The sequence below is a fragment of the Grus americana genome, chromosome 15 (genome assembly GCF_028858705.1).
Source record: "Grus americana isolate bGruAme1 chromosome 15, bGruAme1.mat, whole genome shotgun sequence".
In the NCBI taxonomy this organism is placed as follows: Eukaryota; Metazoa; Chordata; class Aves; order Gruiformes; family Gruidae; genus Grus; species Grus americana.
In genome coordinates this window covers 1397557-1419834 of record NC_072866.1, presented here as the reverse complement: position 1 = coordinate 1419834, position 22278 = coordinate 1397557, and the positions used below count along the sequence as shown (strand labels likewise).

General features: G+C 52.3%; 1 protein-coding gene across 14 annotated transcripts in view; it reads left to right on the top strand.

The window, feature by feature from the left end:
• CAPN15 (calpain 15) overlaps positions 1-22278 on the top strand; it is a 60006-nt gene that overhangs the window by 19071 nt on the left and 18657 nt on the right. The window contains exon 1 of one of the 14 annotated variants that reach the window (XM_054843337.1): positions 20968-21091. The exons of the other annotated variants lie outside the window; for them this stretch is intronic. Coding sequence (XP_054699312.1) covers positions 21087-21091 — 5 coding nt within the window. The 5' untranslated portion in view covers positions 20968-21086. Of the gene's footprint in view, positions 1-20967; positions 21092-22278 lie in introns of those variants that run through there. 14 annotated transcript variants of the gene reach the window in all.

The window sequence follows — 22278 nt, the reverse complement described above, 5'->3', positions numbered from 1 at the left end:
GAAGCAATAGACTTGTGACATCGAGATTTGAGTCCCTGATCTCTTTCTACATGTCAGCATCCCACCTTTTAAAGAGGAGCATGTCCCTGCCCTCCCCAGCGTGCCAGGAGGACATAGCTACTTAAAGACTAGAGGTACCAGGTGTTATAAGCGTGTTAATTAGAGGGATCTTATTGCTGAAATCTCTGCTTAGGGCAAAGATGTTGGTTTTAAATACATCCTTGGTAGCTGTGTGTAGCCAGACAAATGGCTTAGTTACAAGTCCCTTTGGGCTCCTCCTTGCTCATAACGCTTCAAGGTGTTTGGCCTGGGCTGTTGTTGGATGAGAGCGTTCAGCTGAGCCTGCGGACCCATCCTGCCGAGCTTCCTGATGTGCCAAACCCTTCACGAAGCTGAGAGCAGCAAGGTGCAGTGCCACACGTCCGGGTGCCGGCGGCAGGACATAGCTCCGTTGCTGCTGCTGCAATTAAATGGTTTGGGAGCCGTGGGGGCTTGTGGTGGCTTCTCCCGCTGGAAGCGGGAAGTGGCAGCTCTTCAGTGTGCGTCCTTCCGCATCTGTAAGGTATTAGGAGGGAATTAGAGCACTGAAATGTCTCCCAGATGAGGCTGAAGGGAACACTTCTGTTCACCTAGTCTTCGTTCACCAGCATTCATAAAGAGGGACAACAGGGTCCTGTCCTGGTCAAATTCTTGATGGAGCCCAGAGATGAATGGGGGTTTGATGGGGCTCTTCCTTGCTGGACTTGCTGGGGTGCTGTGGCCCTTTCAGTGAGGTCTCTGCCAGAGCTGGGTACGTGTGAGCACTAGGCTGGTGGGCTGGCAGGATTCCTGGGTCGCAGAGTGCTCTGGGTGTCTTTTGAAGGGGTCATAGCACTGAGAGTTGCTTGAGTTTGCTCCGCTCAGGAGGGGCTTTTTGGGGAAAGTGTTGCAAGATCTGTGTGGCTGGATCTAAGTGTCTCTGCCCACCCCTCAGTTTGTTGAAGCTCTCCGAGCTCCTTCCTTTTACAGAAAATATGCATTTTCTGGGGTTTCCTGCAGCATTCTGCAAAGGCTTTGTATTTTTCTATAAAAGCCTCTTCAGAATGAAATACCTCTGGGCCTCAATGGCTGTGGAGGGAGGAACAGACTCTATTATTTTATTTTTTTTTTAATGCTAAAAATATATAAATCCCTCTGCTTTTAGCAGGAAGCGAGGAGACCCGCTTTTGTCGTTGGCAGCTGGTGGGAGGACACTTGCTGTGCCCTCTCCCTTCTCCCCAGAAGCACCACTTAATTCTGGAGCGAAACCCGGAGTGAGGCATCCATGGCCTTGGTGTTTGTGAATGCCACGGCTTGAATGTGTGAAAAGAAGCAAGTCAGAACTGCTGGCTAGCGTCACAGAGTCCTGTCTTGGGGGCTTTGAGCCATCTTGAGGCTGGTGGAGATGTGTAAGGGGACACGGGCATATTGAGGAGTGGCAGGGAGGCATATGGAGGGGGAACACGATTGTGTGCACTCCTTCCCTCCCTCCTGTGCCCTGGCACTTCACCTCCGAGTGCAGCATAAGCAGAACTGATGTCTAGAAGACTTGTTTCTTGTTGGGGAAAGCAAGGCCCAGAGGAGAAGTGAGATGTCTGGGAAGAAAAGTTGGTGGTAAAGGGTCGGGGTTTCCCAGCTTCTGTTTTCTGACAGCCTCGGCGGGATGGTGTCTGTGCTCTCTGGAGCACAGTTACCCCGACAGAGCTGGGCTTGGGGCAGTCACGGTTCCCTGCCCTGTTTTTTATCAGCAACTTGCTTGGTTTTGGGTGTGCTCGGAGAGCTGATTTTGCACCTTGCAAGAATCACAGAGTGGGTGAGGTTGGAAGGGACCTCTGAGGTCCAGCTGGTCCAGCTCCCCTCCCAAGCCTCCATGCGAAGAACAGAGACATGTGTGGCTGTAAAAAAGCAGGAAATAGCCAAAATCTGCTCTGACTCTATATCCACAGAGGAGGGATGAGGAGGGAAAGAGACACCACTCTTCCAAAGCACAGGGGTACTAACGTCAGCTCTGATATTCAGGACATGCCTGTTCATCACGCTGGCATGGAGCCCGTGTTCCCCATGTGTTGCAGTGAGGTGGATGCGTCCCCGTGCGGGTTGTGCTCCCTCTGGAAGTTGTGACATCGAAGTTCAGCTGGGATTTGGTAGAGCAATGATGCTGCAGGTTGTCGTGGATACCTGCTTGATGGGAACATTGGGCTTGTAACTGTTGGCTTGCCAGTTCTCACTGAAGCACACGGCAGCTGGAATAATGTCTTGCTCAAGAAAGTGTGCAGTGCCAAGGAGCTGGCAGGATGCTGTTTCATCCGCCTGAGGCTTCCAGTCCTGCCCATCCGCTTTCCATGCTGGCTGTTCCAGCAGTCCGCTCGCTCACAAAGCCTCTTAGTTGTTTAAATTGAGGCTATTTATAGCTCTGGAGCCGTGAAGAACTTGGAGGATGGCGCAGAGTAGCAGTGACCGAAGTTCTCAATAGGTACCCAAACATCTTTGCTCCCTGTCTGCACCCCAGCCTTCCCCATCTCCATTTCCCACGAGTGCAGGTAACAGAGCTATCCTGCACGCTTACCCTCTCCAAAGAGAGGGCAGAAGCCAGGACAGGGAGTCAATTGGAGCTCGTGTCCTTGTCTTACCCAGCAGGGATGGCTAAAATATGAATAGAAATGCCTGAACCCCTTGCCTGGAGTTTTGCTGTCACAGCAAGAAAGGAGAGCAGCAGCTTTACCTGGTTTTGGGGTGCTCCTGACGCGGTGGTAGCTGAGCACCCTTGTTCCCAAGGGTGTAGTTTCAGGTCCTTCTCCAAGTGCAGGCATTGGGTAATTTTGCTTTGGTGCTCTCGGGATGCCATGCTGCATGAAGGGGGTTAGCATCCAACTTTGGCTGTGCCTAGATCCATCGTCCTCTCCTCTCCATCTCTTTTGGGAAGAGATCCTGGGGATTTTGTCGTGAAGGAGTTCAGCCTCTTGTGCTCTGTGCTGCGGCAATGAGTGGTAGGAGGGCCTGGTAGAGCCCTTTAGTGCTCTGTTTGGAGCAGCCGTGTTTCCGGATGCAGGTATGTTGAGGGTGGGAAAGGGATTGGTAGGTGGTGAATTTTTCTTTGGGGTTTTTTTATTTTTTTAAGAGCAGAGAATAGTAAGAGAAGCCAGAGAAGGGATTTTTCCAGAGCAACCCTTCTGCACTGCTCCCTTGACTTTTTTTGGCTGCAGAGGCAGGTCTAGTGTTTCATGGCAAATCACTTGCACCCCTGAGAGGTGTCACGCGTGTAGCCTGGAGCTGTGAAGTGGTCTCAGCCCTCCATAAGCAGCTGATGGATGGACACGATGACAGCAGGAAGCTCAGGAGCCTGGCTGAGCTGCTGCAGCAAAGGAGAAGATGTAGGAAAGCGTGTATGTGTGGATTATTTGTTTTTATCCCAGGGTCACACAAAAGAGCCAGCGTGGGAACAAGCCCGTCCACCTAACATCATGCAGCGTCTGTGCTGGCGGGAGATGTACCTGCCTTAGCCTCGTGCTCCTGCTGCCGTGGGCTTGTTAGAGGGGGGCAAAGGCAAGAACAGCCTCCTGCTTTCCGCCCGTGGGGCAGGCAGGGAGCTCCCTTCCCCTCCCAGCCGTGCAGAGCTGCCAAGCGGCCAGCCGTTTCCTGGGTTTGTTCCGGAGCTCATTGCTTTCCTCCAAAATTATCAGGTACTGGTTGCTGCAAAAGGCACGTGCTGGATTTCTCTGACCAGTAACTTAATCCAGTTTGACATTGTTGGCTCTGGGCTCGGGTCTCCGACTGATGCGATTCAGAAATGGGGAGGGGAAGCACGCAGAGCTGCAGTCTCCTTTCGCCCGCCTCCATCCCCAGCTGCAAGCGCCTGGCCTCAAGCTGGCCATGGCGCTGAAAGGCTGCGTTGATCCCGTCTCGGCTGGAGGCTGGTGCTCGTGCGTGGAGGAGACGGAGGGGAGCGTGCACTGAAGGAACCTCTGCAGGCCTTTGTTCCCTCGGATGAAACAGCCCCCCCCCAGTGCAGGGCTACCGCGAACAGAAGGACAGTTGTTCGAGGGACACAGAGAGGGAAGATAAGCTGTGGTTGGACGCTGTTTGCATTTGGCAAGCTGGGGCTGCATCTGCCTGTTCCTGCCCAGGGATCTACCACCCACCCAGGTAGCTGTGCCTTATCAGCCACTCTCCTCACCAAACGGCCCTGGGCTTTTATTTGAATTGGGTACCTCCCCACGCTTCTCGCCCTGCCGCGCCTGCCAGCCTTCCTGCTCTGCCTGGTGCTGGCAAGGCACTGGTAATGCAGCCGGCAGCCTGTGTCAGCCGGTGCATCTCACGGCATCCGTACCCACAAGCATCACTGAATCCCTGCGAGGGGTGGGTGCTGAAGGTCACCGCGAGGAGGTGTGAAGAACTGATCTGAAGAGAAAGAAGCTGCTCCTGCGTTACAGATAGCATTTAGGAGGCTGCAGCAGGACATTCAAACCAGAAGGAAACTTGAAGTGAAGTGTGAACGCAGCCCGCAGCCCTTTTGGATGGCGGTGGGACAATCAGCCGGAGAGTCGGGGCAGCGCATGGGGCGAGGATGAGAGTTTGGGCTGCAGGTGCTTAAAGGCTGCCAAGTCGGCAGCTTGCTGGGAGCTGGAGGGGCCTCGCCTGCCCTTGCCCAGAGCAGTACGGAGCTCAGCTTTGTCTCCAGACGCACGGGTTCAAGCCCTGCCGCTCCCAGCGCTCAGTGCTATCGCATGCTGGGGCTTGTAGTTACACAGGGCTGGGCTTCTGCATTTGGAGCTTGGGAGACTCACTAGAGCGAAAGGAGACGTTGGAGGCTGGCTCTTTCCACCCCGCGGGCTGGAGGGGACAGGGTGTCCCTACACCCCGACCTTCTGTAGCATTCCCCAATGTGGAGTGGGGAGAAGGTGGACACAAGCAGGATCCTTCATCTTCCCAAAAACCTAATTTTAACCTGCATAACCTTGGAAAAGTGAAACTATAGATAGATAGATGTGTATGTATGTATATGTATTTTTCCCCGATTCCTTGGTACTCCAAGGAGGAGACACCTTTTATTCAGAGCCCTGGCTGGCACGTGCACCATGCAGCACTGGGACTTCCCACCGGACCCGTGCCACCAACTGTAGCAAATGTGGCCTCTGTAACCTTCCCTGCTGAGGAGCTGAGGCTTTTCCTGCTGCCTCACCCCACAGCTGTTGTGTCTACCTGCAGGGAGCGACGAATGCGGAAACACTTGGTGCTTCTGAAATGTGGACAAGGTATTTCTTTTGCAGGAGCCGCACGGTTGCGGCCCGTGGCACAGAACGGACTGATCACTGACGCTGCTGCTGTCTTGCCCAGCAGCCTCCATGGCACACCATTGCTTTACACACCCTTAGAGACTCTCCTAGCAAACCTTGGCGCAACGGCCTGTTTTCCATGGGTTGTCTTTTCCTACAGCAAACGTTTAGATGCTTTGCATCTTCTGGGTGTGCTGGTGTGGGCGCTGCAGCCCCTGGCACGCTCAGTGTGTGTGTTGGAGGGACTGCTGTCGGTGGTGACGTGGTGGGGAGGGCACGGCAGCTGACAGCGCCCATCTGTCTTGTGCAGCATTGAGCCTGCTGCAGGCAGGGCATGCACGCTCGCTCTCTCCTCTCTGTCCCTGGGTTGGCAGTGATGTCCTTCAGGTTGTCCTTGAGGAGCATGTATGCTGAGGTTACCCATTTGCGAAAATGTGTGTGGCTTGAAGGAGCTTTAAATGAGAGCGGGAGCTGCCCTCCTTGGTAGGAGGTGCCGTGTCGTGCTGCAGGGAAGGGATGCTGAGCTGTTAGAGGTCCCAGCACGGCCTCTGCCGGATTGCCGTGATGGCAGGAAACTTCTCTGTGGCATGTGGACATCTGAGGGTTAATTGCACGTGCTCAAGCCATGAGCATCCTCTAGATTCCAGCTGTCAAAGCGCTAACTTAAGTATGTGTCATCTTTACGAGGCAGTAAACAGCACGAAGGTCTGAATTACCGAGTCCAGAGGCCTCCAGGGTACAGTATAACTTGTAGGGGCTTCCCTGGTAATTACTGCCTGCCTGGCTGCTGGAGGAGTCAGCCAGATAAGTCTCTGGCTCAGTTAAGGTGGCAGTAGCTCTAGAGCATGGGGTATGAACAGAAGGAACAGGTTGGGCTGCTGGATGGTTGCGTGGCTCAGCCTGCACAGCATTGTTCTGCTGCTGGCTCTTCCAGTCCCACGTAACTCACGTGATCCTCCTTGCTGTCTCTGAGAAGCTGGAGGAACTGAACAGCCACTGTTTTCAAAGCGCACAGTGACATCAAACTGAATCCGAGGCCAAGTGCTCCTGCGTTGAACCTTTGATGGGATGGGTGGCAGCGTTGTGGGCTTCTGATGTGGCACAGTGGTCTTCAGTCCTCCTGATACCATTGGCAAGCCAAGGAGCTCCGCGGTGGGTGATCTCCTGTGACATTGCAACTGCCCTGGGTGGCCTCGAGGCACTGCTGACTGCCACGTTTCCCTCGGTGCCGGGGAGGGTTTTAGGCTGGCCGGGATCATGCCATGCTGCAGGAGCCCATCTTGCTGTCTGCGCTGGATGCTGTGCCACAGAGGACACGGGTCTGGGTCTGCCCGGCACATCCAGGGGTATTTTATTGTGCACGCTCATACTGAAGATCGGCCCAGGACTGTCCTAGAAGCTGTCAGTGCAAGGAAATTAAAATGACAAGTAGACTGGGCAAGAGGAAGCATTGACAGCCAAATCACAGTAAAATCAGCGTGTTTTATCCCACTGAGCTTCTTGGAAACTGTTGATAATTGTCCCCCCTAAAGTTCAGGCACATGAAAAAGAGAAGTGACCTTTATGGGTTAGCTGCACATGTGCAAACAGATCCGTTGCTGTTGGCGGGACTCAGCCCGTGCGCAGGATCCCATCTTTTCCCTTCTCCCTTGCAAGAAGGAACTGGACTCAGTTGCTGGCCGGAGCACCGCAGGAAGGTACTTCAGTAGCAGGGCTTGAGAGCGCGCCGGTGCCTGCATGGTCAGTGTTGGATTGATATTTTGGCCTCTCATTAAATTGCCCTGTGGTGGTTTCTGTAATGAGGTGAGAATCCTCGAGGCCAGCCTGGCTCTGTCTGTACAGAGCAGGGATGCTGAGGTGGTGGAAGGCAAAGTCTCCTTGGATGTAATTCTGAATTTCCTCCATGGTTTCAGCAGCACAGGACAGAGCAGCTGGCTCAGGGCAGGGTGTGTTTCCCTGGTATTAAGAGGAAGCTGTTCTGTTAAAGTTAACTAGAGTTTTTTGATTTGATTTTTTTTGAAGGTCATGTGGCAGCATGCAGTCCTGCAGAGCAGAGCCAGGATTCCTTGAGAGCTGCAAGGCGTTCTGCCTTTTCCTTGGCTTCCCCTCAGAGGAAGGGTCCGCGGGGGTCTCGGTGGGGGAATCCTGCAGCTCTTTGCACATGCGGGGATATTGATCCGTGACTTCAGCCTTTTTCCTGCAGATCTAGTGTGCAGAGCTGGCGGGTTCTTGGAGTTACAGGGGGTAATTTAGCTCACCTCTGACTTTGGCAGGTAGGAATGGTGTTTAACCAGTGCTGGAATGAGAAGGCAGAGGGTGACATTTGGGGTGGGGGCGTCCCTTCTCCTGGCCTCTGGAGCCTTGGTGGCTGTGGTGTGGAAGTCCTGGGAGCAGCCACCAGCCTGCGGATGCCCTGGACCTTTTGCATTCTCTGCCTGCTGTATTTATTGAGCCTGACACTTCAGCTGCTGTGGAGATGGACGGATTTCTATTAACCGTACCCTGCGTGTGCCCCCCTGTGAAGCGAGCCCAGGTATTAGCATTGCAGGAACGGCAGGCTGGAGCACAGCAGCTGGAAATGCAGGGTGATTTATTCAATGGAGACGTGAGAGATGGGAGCAGACAGCTTTGGAGCTGTGTTGTAGCTCCATTTCCCCTCCCTCTCCTCTCTCTCGTTCTCTCTTTCTCTTCCCCCACCACTCTTCCAATTTTATTTTAACAGCACTACAAATTGCAGCATAAATCTTGGCTGGGCAGCAATTCAGGTTGGCGGCCACCAGTAAATCTCCTCTGTCATCCTCCCCACACAGGAGGGAGGTTGCACCGGGAGTAAGGGCTGTGGGTGAGTCCTGAGTGTGCCTGGTTTATAGTCCCATCAGGTTTTCCTGGCTCTTTCCAGTTATGGGCCCATAGCTTCTTTAGCCTTAGTCCCGTATCTCTCTAGTCTGTGGGAACAGGAAAAATTCCTCCTCCGCCCCAGCCTCCAGCACTCACACTTGGTGTGTTGGAAGGTGGTGTGAAACAGCCCCAGACATGGGATAGGAGGGATGCCAGCATAAGTTGCAAATGCCGTTGTTCAGTTGTGTGACATCTAAAGTTGTTCCCTATTCTTAAAGATAACCTTCATCTGGGGAAATGGACCTGTGCTTCCAAACTGCCGTGCACACGCAGGTGCTTTTGTTTTCTGATGCAGAATGCATGTATCTTCTATGGCTGTGCTGGGAAGAATGGCAGAAAACAGCCCTGTGCCGGTGCGTGAATGGCAAAACCTTTACCCTTTGGTTCACACAAGGGGTCTATCTACACACTCCCATGCCAGGAGCTGCTTGTCTGGGCAAACGTGTTTCCCAGCTGCCTGTACTGTCTCCCTGGATGTGTGCTCCACCTGTGTTTGTAGCCCCTTCCCCAGCTTGACCACCCTGCATTGCGGCCAGGTATTATGAGAGCAGAATAAAAGTACAGACCGTGCCTTCATCTTAGCCTCTTCTTGGCTGTCTGTGAAGCTTCAAAGACATTTCCCACGTTGGGTTCTTAAAACACTGGGCAAATGTTGAAAGACGCAAGGATAGGTCTGCCTGATGTCAACAACACTTGCTTTTTGTGTGATGTACCGGTGAGAAAAGCAAGGTGCAAAGGGGAGAGGCATCTGCTGCAGAAGTGTGTTAGAAAACAGTGAGATTCTGGGGGCTGGAGTAGCTGGGATTTCTGCAGAGAAGCTCAGGGCCAGCAGTTCCTGCAGTGTCTGGGGACTGCAGGGCTCTGACTCCACATGGTCGCCTTCCCTTGCCCTGCTCTGTTCTCCAGGGAACTCGGGCTCTTTTGAGGTAGACCACAGACCCTCACTTAAAAAACAATTCCCTAATTGGCTTAAAGACAGAGAAATGAAAACAACAAGCAGAGCTTTCTCTTCATCCAGCTTGCTTTCCTCTGCAGGGGTTGCTTTTGAAGTGATTGTTCAAACGTACCTCAGGTGCGGGTAGCTGAATTGGGGGGAATCAAGTGTCCTTTGGTCCCAAGAGTCCACCCTCCTTGCTGAAGCTGTCCCAGCTCCTCAGATGAGAGAGCAGCTTAATGAGTTCAGTTTCTTGCTCCGTTCCTTGCCTCCTCCCCTCCCTGCTGAGAGCAGGTAGGGTTTTATTGTAAAACGTAACCGTAGAAATCAGCCCCATCGGTGCTTTCTTTCCTTCCCAGTTTCTCAGATTCATAGCACTGAAGAGCTCCTTCTCTTTCGGTGCCTTCATACTTAGATCCTCCTTCAAAGAGCAGCCTCTGCTCTGCTTCTCCGGGGCCTGTTTCAAATTGGACCTGGAGAGAGGTGATCAAGACTGTTATTTTGACAGATTGCCGTACCCAGGTCTCTGAGCTCCTCCAGTGGTACCACGGCTGCTGCTTCTGCAGCTGGGCTGAAGTACACATCGGCAGGTTTCTGGGACAGCTTTCCCTGTTGGGATCCTTTCCTCCCCCAAGAGAAGCCAGGCCGCTGTGTTGCAGGGTACCTTCTTTTCAGCTGGGCTAACCCAACTCATGCACAGAGCCTGCTGTGACGTGTTAGTGAAATTGGGGTAACGGAGACCCTCTCCGAGCCCTTTTGCACCTACCCCTGGGGGGCTTCCTAGGTAGCAGGGGCACGGAGCTCGCTGCCTGCCTCGGTCCTGGGTCTGTCCTTAGCCAGGGCTCCCCTGCTTGGATTGGGAGCAGCCACTGCTTGATTCAGCATGAATACTCTGCTTCCAAGGGCCGCGTGTAGCTGCTTCAGCTCCTGGTTAGATCGTGTTTAATCTGGCTCTAGCTGTGTCCTGGAGATTGGACTTTCACCCTCTTCAGGGGGTGGCAGCTGTTCTAGAAAGGGAACAGGACTCCTGATGATCTCCTGGGCTGGTATAAATCTCCTTGCTAGCGCTGAAGGACCTGGTGTGATGGAGGTGAGGAGCTTGAAACTCATTCGCAGCCCTTGGTCTGGTGTGTGCAGACAGAGGTGGTTCTCCGCTCCTCTGCGGCCAGGCGCTGGTGTCGAGGGTCTGGGTGCTCAGAGGTCCTGATAGCGCTCTCAGTCCCAGGCTCAGATGCGTGTTTTGTTCTCTTCAGGTTCCCCCTACATACATACACAAATCCTTTAATGGCTGTAATAAACCATATGCCCCTGTTATTTAAATAGAATAAATAAAGTTGGAAAAACCTCCCAAGGACCATCTGGAACTTCACCACCTGTGGAAAATCGGCAGTTAAAGGAGCTGTGTATGTAGTGGAGAGCGGGGAGAAGAGCCCATAAAGACAGTGTCACTGGAAAAAGAGGAGCGTCTTAAAGTCTTTCATCTTCCTGTTGGTAGCACTTAGATGCGACTCCAGCTGCTTTCTGTTCTGGGATGCAGGCAAGTGTGAGCTCCCACGCTTGGTTATTGCTGTTTGCAAGGAGCTGGTCTGGTTTGACCCAAAGGTTTGGAAATCGTTATACTAGCAAGTAGGAATAATTCAGAGGATGGTGAAAGATCATTGCCAGGACTTGAGAAATTCATGTTTGGTTTCTGGACTCGTCTTAGATTAGTGGTTGGGCAGGATCCGTGGCCTGTCAGTGCCTTGGTTGCTGTCTAGCAAGGAAGGAGAACCCAAGGTCTCCAAAGCACCTCTGTCTGCTGCAGGCGCTGGGCTGCACAGGTACATATGCAGAAGCGTGCGCAGGCGTGAAGTCTTGGTTCTTTCAGGTGCTGGCAGTGTTTCTTTGGCTGCAGTGGGAAAGTCATTCCCAGCTCTGTCCAGACCTCCCCAGATGATTTGTGGAAAGAGGGAATCCAGCAGCCAGGCTGGTGTTGCAAGCTGAGGAGGACACAGCCATATCTCTGCGTGCACTGGATGTTGGACTTATATTGCTTCCTGAGGAGGCTTCTGCGCTGCTGCCTGTTCTCTCCTGGCTGATCCAGACACCTAGCATCCCAGATCCTTCTCCTCACAGGTCCCCTACAGTTAAGAGCTTCTGTTTCGTGGCCTCTGGAACTGTGAACACTCCACAGCCAACTTGAACTTCACTTATAAGCTCAAGATGCAAATAGGAACATCCCACCTGTGCCACGTTGCTGGATGCTCCTTAACACCATCTGTCATCCCAGAGGCACTCGTGCCCAAACGTTCAACCCTTTCTGAGGGTGAAGTGCTGAGACATGAACCCCCTCTCTAGAGGGGTCTGCTGAGTCCCTGCTGCTCACTGGCAGCCCCAGGTGTGGAGGACAAGCAGTGATGGCCAGCTAGCACGCACGGTGCTTGCCTGCCACCGGGACCCCAGGTGGGAAGGCAGGTATCTTTCGCAGCCTGGTTCTTCTGAGTTGCTGATCGTCTTCCTCCGTGAATGATGCATATATCGCTTGACTGCCAGTACCCTCCCCTCTCTGCTCCAGCGCGTAAGCCTCTGTCTGGTACACCAGCTTTGACAGAAAGGGCCAACCCCGCTGCAGGCTTTCACCGTTTGTCAGAATAAATTGCTTCTTCCTCCTATTGCGTGGAGGAGATGCTGGTTCATTTGCCCTGAGTCTGAACAGCACCTGAGGCGGCTGCTCCCCCCTTGTTCTTCCTCCCCCCGAGCCCGCAGGGAGAGCAGAGCCTGCTGGCTGCAGCACAGCAACAGGCTCCCAAAACCACAGCTGATGCAGCAACAAATTTTGCGTGGTCTTGCATTCATCTGCTTGACCTGACATAACCTGGAAATGGAGCTGGAGAAGGTGCAGATGATCCAGGAGCAGAAAAGGCTGGAGCCATCTGTGAGGTTGGTGGGGTTTACTGCTCTTTGAAGCCTCTGCTCTCCATGCTGGCCCAGGCAGCTTCACCCCCAGGTCAGTAAAGAGTGAAGGGACGTGGCTGCAGTGCAGCAAACTGCACCAAGCCTTCGTGTGTGTTTCTCCAGGACCTGGTAGGGAATGTGAGCACACTCAAAAGTTGCGTCAGGAGCTAAGGAGTTGGTGGAAGGAGTGAGCGTGTGCATGTGTGTGCGAACTGCAATACCCAGTTCATCTGGGACATTGCCCCGCTCTGTGCGTTGGGATGGGTGTTCTTTGAAGGGGTTGCAGATGTGGTTCCTGAAGTAGAAGAGAGGACATTCAGGTTTGCCCTCTGCCTTCTGATCTCCTGTCACCAAAGGAGCTGCTCAGGCATGTTGAGAGATAGCAGGGCTTGCTGGTTGGTGGCTCTGGGAGGAACCGCCATCCTCACCTTTCCCCTCGCTGCCAGGTGATGTTTGTAACGTGGCTGTGGCGCTTGATTTCCATGCCCTGATCCGACCGTAGGCTGAACTCCAGGGATGTTGGGAGTTGCCAGAGTTCCTCTCTTCCTCTGTCCCTTGGCAATCTTTCTTTCTTTCTGCAGATCAGCACAAAGCTTGTTGGCTGGGTTATTAAGCATGAGCTGCTTTCCTGAGGCACAGGACTGGCTTAGCTTTTCATTAAGGCCTGTTAATCATCCTGAAGAGAGCCTGACAGCCACTGGCGACAGACCACAGTGCCCTGCTGCCTTCCGTCTTGCCGGTGGGTGCGAGATCCCACTCGGGAAGGGTGCTGTGTGGTTTGGCGTGGGACAGTGCTGCTGCAGAGCTTGGCAGCGTGAGCTTGGGCCCTGAGAAGTTTCCTCGTTCCAAGAAGAGCGCCCGGCAGCAGCTCTGCCAGGAGCCGGGATGATGGCCAAGTTAAAGCCCCAGGAGAGGAGGAGGAGGAGGCGGCTGGGGGCTCTGCTTCCCCCCTCCTGCTCTGCTTAGTCTCAGACCTCACGGAAACACGATTCTTTCTCTCTCCATCCATCCCAAATGGTACTGAGCTCTTAATTACTGTTGTTTTTTTCTTAATTGCACCTTGGAGCTATGCCTTGGTTTATTTTTTCAAGGAGAATTTAGGGAAAAAGATGGTTGTTTCTCAAGCAAATAGAGGCCTGCCCCATGCAGCTCATTATGGGCTGTGTGGGAACGGATGAGACAAAAGGAGAGAGGGGCTCGGCAGGGCCCTCCCACCTCCTTCCCTGTCCTTGTGCCTGCGTTGCGATGGCTCCCACCACCCCACAACCCCTGCAGGGCCATGCGAGGGGGCAGGCAGCTCTCTCAAGACTTGCATAGCATCCTCCAACAGCGGTATTTTGCTTTTTAGGCCTCAAAGGCAGCAAATAGCTTTGAATTTCCTTTTCATCCTAGGAAGAAGGGATTTCATTTACTCTCTGAAAGTACAGGGTGGTGTTTTGGAGCTGAGCTGGTGGCACTGGCTGTGAGAGTGAGGTGGCATTACTCACAGCATCACCCACAGCTCCTCAATCCTGTCCTGTACCATGCTCTCCAGACATGAGACATCCTAAGAGATGTCCTCTAGTCCGTTCCCTCCCATATTTCATCTGAAATCCTTAACTCTCTGAGCTCTTCTGGCCATCCCTCCCACTCTTCCCGACCCGAGCATCATAGATAATCATTGATATGAAGCTGTCCCCATCCTGTTGTCTCTGGGCAGGCACCACGCAGGTGGGCAGGCATTCCCGTGCCTGATCTGCAGGTGTGGATAGCAGATGTGTCCCCTGGGCTTGGTGAGAAGGGTTGATGGCAGCACCTGCGTCAGAGCCAGCCTGGCAGTTCTGCAATGAGGCAATAAGAAAGGAAGGAGCTCAAAGGAGGATCCTTCAGCCATTGGATCTGAGGGAGCGGCACACATCCTTGATGGAGCAAAAAAGGACGTCTCTCCTTGTTATGTCAACCTCATTTATGTCTCAGCGATGCACTGAAGACAGCAAAGTCTTCCCCTTCTTCCTCTCTGGGCAAAAGATGTGGTGAAGGGGATGTTCTGCAGCCTCCCTGAATGCCATTTATTAGCTAGTGTTAGTGGTTTGAGAGAGGCATTAACCCTACGCTGCTCTTCCCTGGGATCTTCTCTTGGTTCATTGCTGTTACCAACTTTCTGTTGGCTTTTTAAATTAAAACCTGCCATGATTTGCAATGAATTGGTGTAACAGTAGCAGTAAAGAACATCATCTTCCCAGTCCTCCTAGATCTGGCATGTTGGTCGTAAATCCTCTTGCTGTTGTCACTGATCTCCCTTGATTTCTATATGTCTTGTGCTAGTCTAACATCAGCAGTGGTTTTGGAGGTCTGTGCTGTGAGTGGCACCTGTGTGATGTGTCCTGCTCACACATTCAGCATTAAGCTGCTCACCAGTTTGTCCAGATCAGCAGGAAGCCCTTGTGACTGCAAGAAGAGCGGCTGCCTCCAGGGTGGGATTTGGCTTCGTGTTGCTCAAGGTGTGTTTGTTCTCAGGTTCCTATGGGTGCAGGAGGCCATTAGGTGCTCCTGGTATCTCCCACCCTCTTCCTGGAACACCCTGAGGTTTACAGGACCTTGCTCCATGGAGGGGTTGTGCTGCAGCTCATCCCAGAGGATTCGGTGTCCTCGCTGGTCGCTGCTGGGTGTGTGATGAGATCAGTGGTGTTCTGTCAGTCCTGATGTTGCCAGAGCCATGTTTGCTCTGTAATAGTCTCTTCTCCTGCTGTGGTCAAAGGGTCAGAGAGTCGAGGCTGAACACTGCAGCCAGGTCAGCAGGCATCACTCCTCCTCTGCCAGATCTGAACCTGCTTGGCCTTTGACCGTAGCCTGTCTTGCTGCGTGGCAGCTGAACCGCTCTTCCCCTCACCCCGATTCACCTTTTTTCAGTTCAGCTGTATTATTGACCAGGGAAGTGTCTACTGGGATGGACCTTTCATAGGCTCTTGAGGAGTTTTTTGAGCTGCCTCAAGGCAGGGAAGGATTTATGGGCCAGTCAGGGAATGATTAAGTAAGTTTTTGAACCCCCTGCCTTTCCTTCAAAGTCTTCCTTCCTAACCAAGGGGACCTTTTCAGAGTTCCCAAATTCCCTTTTGCTGCTTCCAGAAAAACTTTCCCCTGGTGTTGCTTAAAAGATGAGTCTGAAGGGCCAAAAGCTGAATTACGGCAACTCTCCTAATCCTTGTATTGCCACATAATGTTGGCAAGACCCCTGCCCTGTTTGGGTTGTGGATCACATCTTCCAGTTTTTCAGCGTGGAGGCCTCAGTTTGATGGGTGGGTGTGAAAGTCTGGGGGTTTTCTGAGCCTTTCTATATGAGCCATCTTGCAAACAGGTAGTCGTTTTATTTAGTAGCAGATCTGTAAGATGCATCATCCTGGTCTGTGGGATTGATATCAGTGGAGTCTGAATCTTCCTCCATTTCAGGTGCTCATGAATTTTGCTGGACAGCCTTATTTTACATGGGAAATTCTCTGGGACACTGCTCAAACCAGAGATAGAATACAATAATAATAAACATGCAAGATAGCAGAATCAATTTTTACCAGGCTCTCTAAAGAACAAAGCTACTGTTCTCTAAGTGCGATCTTGCTCCAAGCATTCAAGAAGCTGAAGCTACAAGTATCCACCGTAACTTGGGTCCATCAGTCTTTTAGGGTTTAGGCCTTTCTGGTCTGTTTTTTCACAAAAAAAAAAAAATTAAATTCTTGAATGTTTGTGTTGTGTTTGCTGGAGGACTGCAGGATTTTTTCTCCTGAAAAAGCAGCTTTTGTGGGAGCTGCAGGCACACTGAGGCACTCCCAAATGTTTTAGCAGAACCAGGTTATCTGCAGAGATCCTTTACGCTTTTCACACCGAAATTACACGGATTTCATGCAACCGTGACAAAAACCTGTAAAACTGGTGTACCTCCTTTGTGCAAATATCCACTGTATGTGGATTTTAGTCAAAGTCAGTGTGGTGGTGTCAAAGGCAGGCAAGATATGGATCGAGGCCATTCAGTTCATTACCACCTTGAGCCAAATCAATGTATTAAGACATTATCATCAAACCTGTTTAAGCTCATATATAGCATGGTGCTGGGCTGAGTTAATGACACGAGTTTTCCTCACCTAGTATGATACTTGGGTGCAATTGGAGCTTGATATTGTTTGCTCTTAATTTCCCCAGATACCCAAAAGACCAGGGAAATTAGGCACAGAAAAGGTAAATAAGGTAGTTGAGTCCAGGAATGACGGCAGCAGTATTGCTGTGCTAAATTGGTTTCTTTGAAGTGAACTGTGATTGCAACTGCAGAAATTTCTCATGCTTGCATGCAGGGAGTCAAGATGAGGTTATTAATTATAACAACAGGCTGGAATTGATCTTAATGAGAAACAGTGTAGCTTGAGAGGAGCTGAGGCTTGTGCTGGTGGCTGTCCCCAGGGCTGGGGCTCCAGAGAGACCTTCCCGGGCTGTTCTCCTGCCAGCCTTGCGGCAGCAAAGCCTGTCCCGTGACGATCCGGTGCGACTGGATTGTGCCAGTGTAGCACGTTCCCCATGCCTCCATCCTCCTTTGGTGACTTTTTGTCTTCTACAGAGGGGCAAACAGAGCCCACAGAGGTTCAGTGGGTTGCTTGCGCTGGCAGAAGGAGTATGTTAAGGAGTGGGGAAATGCAGCTGAGACTGCTGAGTTTCGAAGAGGTCCCATTGCTGTTGGCCATCTCGTCTGTGCCCTGCATCCCGATTAACTTGGTGCGGGAGGTGCTTCTTTAGGGTTAGACAGCTGGTCCCTCATCTCAAGTTTGTGAACCCAGAGCTTGCAAAAGCTTACGATGTTTGAGCAAAGCTAGAACTCAGACTTTACTGGCCTCCTAGAAATACTCTGTCTGCCTCTTCCTTTTGTATCCCCAGGGATTCTTCTTGTTGCCCTGGCAGAGATTTGGCTAACCTGTTCATTAGCAAAGGAGCCTTTGAGAATGGTCGTGTCTCAGCGTGCCTGTACTGCACAGCGCTCTGCCAGCCAAACTGGTTTTCTTCTGAAAGCCAGTATCTTACAACACCGACGCAATTAAGGTATATTAAAGGCTAATGATGTGTGTCCTGTTTTTCTCACAAGGCAGGCCTTCCAGATTCTGATTCTGCTTTGATGATTTTGCATAAAAGTCTCTTGTCTCCAGTTCATCAGTTCAGGATAACGCTGCCTGTATGTCCTTAGCCGTAGAGGAAAGCTAGCGTGAGGCATGCTCCTTCCAGATGTTCGTCGCCTTGCATTCTTGCAAATACCTGGATCTCCAGTGACCACGTATTCAGATGGGCAGATCCCGTTCAAGACTGGGCTCCTTCTCTCCTTTTCCTGGGCCAAACCCAGCCAGAGATTTCAGCCATGAAGAGGACTCCCCAAGTAATGATGGTCTCCTCAACTTCATCTAAGCCAGACTTTGGTGCATGTTACAGGAGCTTTCAGGGTGCTCCTGTCCCAGCTGTGCCTCTGCCCTCCCACCCTGCTCTTGACCGGTTCCTTGGGGCCTCTTCATGGCCAGCGAAGGGTAGAGGAGCATGTAGCTGGCAGCCCAGAAAGTCAATCGTGTCCTGGGCTGTATCCCCAGCAGCGTGACCAGCAGGTCAAGGGAGGGGATTCTGCCCCTCTGCTCCGCTCTGGTGAGACCCCCCTGCAGTGCTGCGTCCAGCTCGGGGGTCCCCAGCACAAGAAGGACCTGGAGCTGTTGGAGTGAGTCCAGAGGAGGCCACGGAGATGCTGCGAGGGCTGGAGCACCTCTGCTATGGAGACAGGCTGAGAGAGTTGGGCTTGTTCAGCCTGGAGAAGAGAAGGCTCTGGGGAGACCTTAGAGCCCCTTCCAGTCCCTGAAGGGGCTACAGGAAAGCTGGAGAGGGGCTGTTTATCAGGGAGTGTAGTGACAGGCCAAGGGGTAAGGGGTTTAAACTAAGAGAGGGGAGATTGAGATGAGATGTGAGGCAGAAATCCTTCCCTGTGAGGGTGCTGAGGCCCTGGCACAGGGTGCCCAGAGAAGCTGTGGCTGCCCCTGGCTCCCTGGCAGTGTTCAAGGCCAGGTTGGATGGGGCTTTGGGCAACCTGGGCTAGTGGAGGGTGGGAACTAGATGGGCTTTGAGGTCTCTTCCAAACCATTCTATGATTCTCTGTTCCATTTGCATCCTTTGCAAGCAGTTGTACTTGCAGAGCGTTGCCTTGGAAGTCCTTTCTTCCCTTCCTACCCTGTCCCCTCTCACCCTTAACATCTGTCTTTCTTAAGGCAGGCAAGCCCTGTTTTTGAGGAGATGACAACAAAGTAAATTGCAGGGAAAGCTGCAGTTTGAGAGCGCGTTCTGTGGTTTTGCTGGCTGCCAGAGAACTATAGTGCTGAATGAACTCTGCACGTCCGGGGCCAGTGGTTTTTTTTTTCTCTCAGACTTCTCATTAGCAGAGTTCAGTTTTCCCCTGGGAACTTCTCATTAAAACTCGCAGCCTCTTCTCTCCCGGGCTGGTGGAGCACATCTGAGCTGGCGGAGCACTTTGTGGGCTGTGTCCAGTGTGGGAAAGCAGAAGCTAAATAGAAACTGTGCAAGAACTCTTCTGAGGTTTGGTGCAACGGGACCAAGAAATTCTTAGGAACTGGAGTGTGTCGCTAGCTTGGAAAACCCTTAGTGTCTATCCGAGCCTCTTGGCACTTTTTGGGGGGGTACGTGGTGTTGATGGGTCTTTAATGGCCCCATTCACCCTCAAGTGCTCACCCTTGCAGGGTCTCCTGCCTCAGAATTACATCTATTTTTTTTTTTCCCTCCCTTCTGCTTTGATGAGTGATTCTCCTTTGCCACCGTTGCTTTATTAAACAGAACAAGTCTAGTTGTCCTGCTTCAATTCATTGCAAGTTATTACCAGTGGAAGATGCTATTTTCTGCATAACTGTAATTGTCCTGCCCCAGTGAATGGTCAGGAGCACTGATAGTGTGCTGGGGCTGGGAGGAGGTAACCTGCAGAAACAAGGGGGGTCCTGGCCGGAGCGGGGGTTGGCACAGGAGCGGAACGGGCTGGTCCCTCGGTGGTTTTTCCTTTCCCTGTCTAAGCTGTGTTTCTGGGAACTAGTTGACAGTTTGTCCTGGATTGACTCTAAAGAGTGAGAGCAGATATAAATATATGATAAAGCTCTGGAGCACTCAAAAATTAATATTTCAGGATCAAGAAGTCTTTATTTCATCAACTGCTTCAACAAAAGGAGGGATTTGTGTAGTTGTAGCTGTTGTGGTTCCCTTCCAGTAGACTGAAGGAACAAAGAGAACCAAGGCCCCAGCTCCAGTCCAAGCTGAAGGAGCTGCCTGGTGAGAGATGGAGGTTGCATGAACAAGGTTGTATCCTCTTTGGAGTTGTTTTTTTTCTTTCCTCCTCTGACCTTGGTGTGATGATTAGATCCCAGTGCTGCTTCATACAGGGGACTGCAGGTCCTGGATGCTACAGACCAGGTCTGCTGGGAGGCCAACCTCCGTCCTGGGCTGGACAGCCGCTCACAGTGGTGGTGCCTGGAACAACACGAGGTGTCAGACATGGTGACAAAGCTGAGCTGTTCTGCTAGGGTGAAGATGTGTTTTGCAGCCAGGGGTCCCTTAGCACTTTCTCAGCTCCCCTGGGGAGGATGGGAGCCACCAGCCCTGTTCTACAGGGTTGCTCAGACCCATACAGTACCAAACATATCCCCGGTGCTCTACAAGGGGAGCAGGAGTGCAACCCAGAAAGGTGTAGTTCTGAGACTACTAGTAGTAGTCTCCACAGTGGAGGAGCACTAAGATGGTCAGGGCGCTGGAACGTGTGTCCTACAAGGAGAGGATGAGGAACCTGAGCTCATTCAGGCTGGAGAAGATTGGAGAAGGTCTACCAATACCTAGAAGGACATCACCCAGAAGACAGGGCAAGGGTCTTCACAGCATTGCATGGTGGGAAGATGGGAAACAACAAGTGTAGGATGAAACAGGAGAGGATCAGACTGGATATAAGTTGTTGTTGGAAACAACAAGTGTAGGATGAAACAGGAGAGGATCAGACTGGATATAAGGAGAAGCATTTTTGCCCTAAGGATGGTCACTTAGTAGAGTTCACTGCCCAGAGAGGTTGTGTAGACTCCATGTTTGGAGGTTTTCAAGACCAGACTGTATAAACCTGAACAACCTGCTGTGATCTTTTTAGAGATGCAGCTTAGAGCAGGAGTCTGGACTGGAGACCCCCCGAGGTCCCTTCTGACCTGAGTTACCCTGGGATCCTCTGCACTTGCTCTTGTGGAAGGGGGGTGCTGCTTTCACTCACAGGTAGAGCGGTCCAGCACGGGCCCCTGTTTGGTGGGCACGTTTGTGCCATTGCAGTGGGCCTGCCTGGCACCGCCTGACTTGGTTGCTTTGATATAATCCTCCAAGAGAACGTGGGTGGGCTAGGGGAGGTTTTCTTTGCTGTCTCTGCCCTTGCTCGGTAGAGTAACTGTGCTGGTGCGAAGTGGGAGAGGAGGGCAAGGGGACGGGTCCCTCCTGGTGCTTTAGTTTTGCGTGTGCCTCTCTGAGATTGCTGAAGGTCAGTGGTATTGAAGCCTGTTTCATTTTTTTGTCTCACTTTGGAGGAATGGGAGAGACAGGATTTGGAAATAGTTATGCAACCTGCCTCGTTTGTACGGTACTAGCACAGAGCTGGTGACACTTCTGTAGCCTCGGGGGTTTAAAGTGTGAATCAGAGACTGTTTTTCTCCACTGATGCTCCTGTAGAAATTTGTAAAAAGTGGAAAGTCCCGGTTCATAGTGTTTCTGTGTTGCTCTGCCAGTATATCTGCTGCAACCTTCCCCTGGTCCAGCCTACCAGCCTTTGCCTGGCTCTGCAAGAGTGAGTCAGCTCAGCCAACAGCATCTCCTTGCCCGGGCTTCACGACGTGCGGGCCGTGATCCCAACCCACGTCCCCTTCTAACAGTTCAACTGCCAGAGCGATGCCGCATGGTTCCTGACCTCCCGCACCCCCTTCTTGCACGGGCATGGATGTCTCCTGCTCCGGCTGGCCCCGGAGATGTGGTAGGTCTGCGCGGGAGACGGCTCTGCAGTCCTCTCTCGGGTCAGAGCAGGCTGTGCTGTTGAAAGAAGGAGTTAAATAGAAAACAGCTGGAGGGGGAGGAGGGGAAGCGATTCGCAGCTCACAGACAATTGAGGCAGGATTTTGTTTGGGGGGGGGTTGTGATTTTTCTTTTTCTTCCACAAAGTTCTAGTGCTTTTCCTTGTATTTGTCAAACAAGAGGATTTTGCTACAATGCGTCCTGTTTCAGAGAACTCGGGGTTTGTATGTTGCTGAGTAGAACAATTGATTTTTATTTATTTGTTTATTTACTGCAGGAGAGAACTGAAGCAGTAAGTTTTTAGGCTTTAGCTGTTCTGGAGGAGTTTTATTTAGAGAAACAGCCTGATTCCATTGCTGTGTACAATTGACACGAGCTCGTATAACCCTGTCGCCAGTGTGGGCTCTGCAGTGGATCCCTGGGATCTCTCGCTCCAGTGCCCAGGTCACCTCGAGCCATTCGCTCTGGCAGTCCAAGGTGCTTCTGTCCAGGGCTGGTTGCCATTTCTTGCCCTGGAGCTCAGCTGCACATCACACGGGCTTGGCACACCACCAGCTCCCTGCCAGCAGGAAAGACGCAAACTGCAGGTTTTTGGGCACTTCCCGCTCTTGCACCCTGCCCTGTTCCTTCCTGTATTGCCCTGCTCTGGTGAGGCTCCAGAAAAGCCTTTAGTCCCAGATGACACCCAGAGGTGCTGGAGACCTCCGGCTTGTTCGATGGCTGCGTAGGAGCCAGGGCTCCGTAGCAATGGGACATGCAAGCTCAGCAGAGACTCCTAAACTCATGGCTGAGCAGAGCCCTAGGAGGGGACATCACTATCCCACGGTGGGTTTAGAAGGTGCCATCTTAATCCCTTCCCTGTCTTCTCCTAACAATTCTGCCCTGCCGCAGCTAGAGGAAAGTTCCTGCACGTCAGAGGGAAGCAAAGGGCCAGGATGTCCCTGCAGAGACTCTCCAGTCCCTCCTGATGCCAGCCTTCCCCCGGCACCTCTGTGCTCTCAGAAACAGTGTCCAGAGGGAAACAGTCGCACATCCTTTGGGCAGCTCTGCTGCCGGATCCTGCCTGCGAAGGCTGCTTAGGGTCGCCTCAGCGGTGGGCTGTCTTTGGCACTCCTAAGTCCGCAAGGCAAAGTGAGCAGTGAGGTTCCC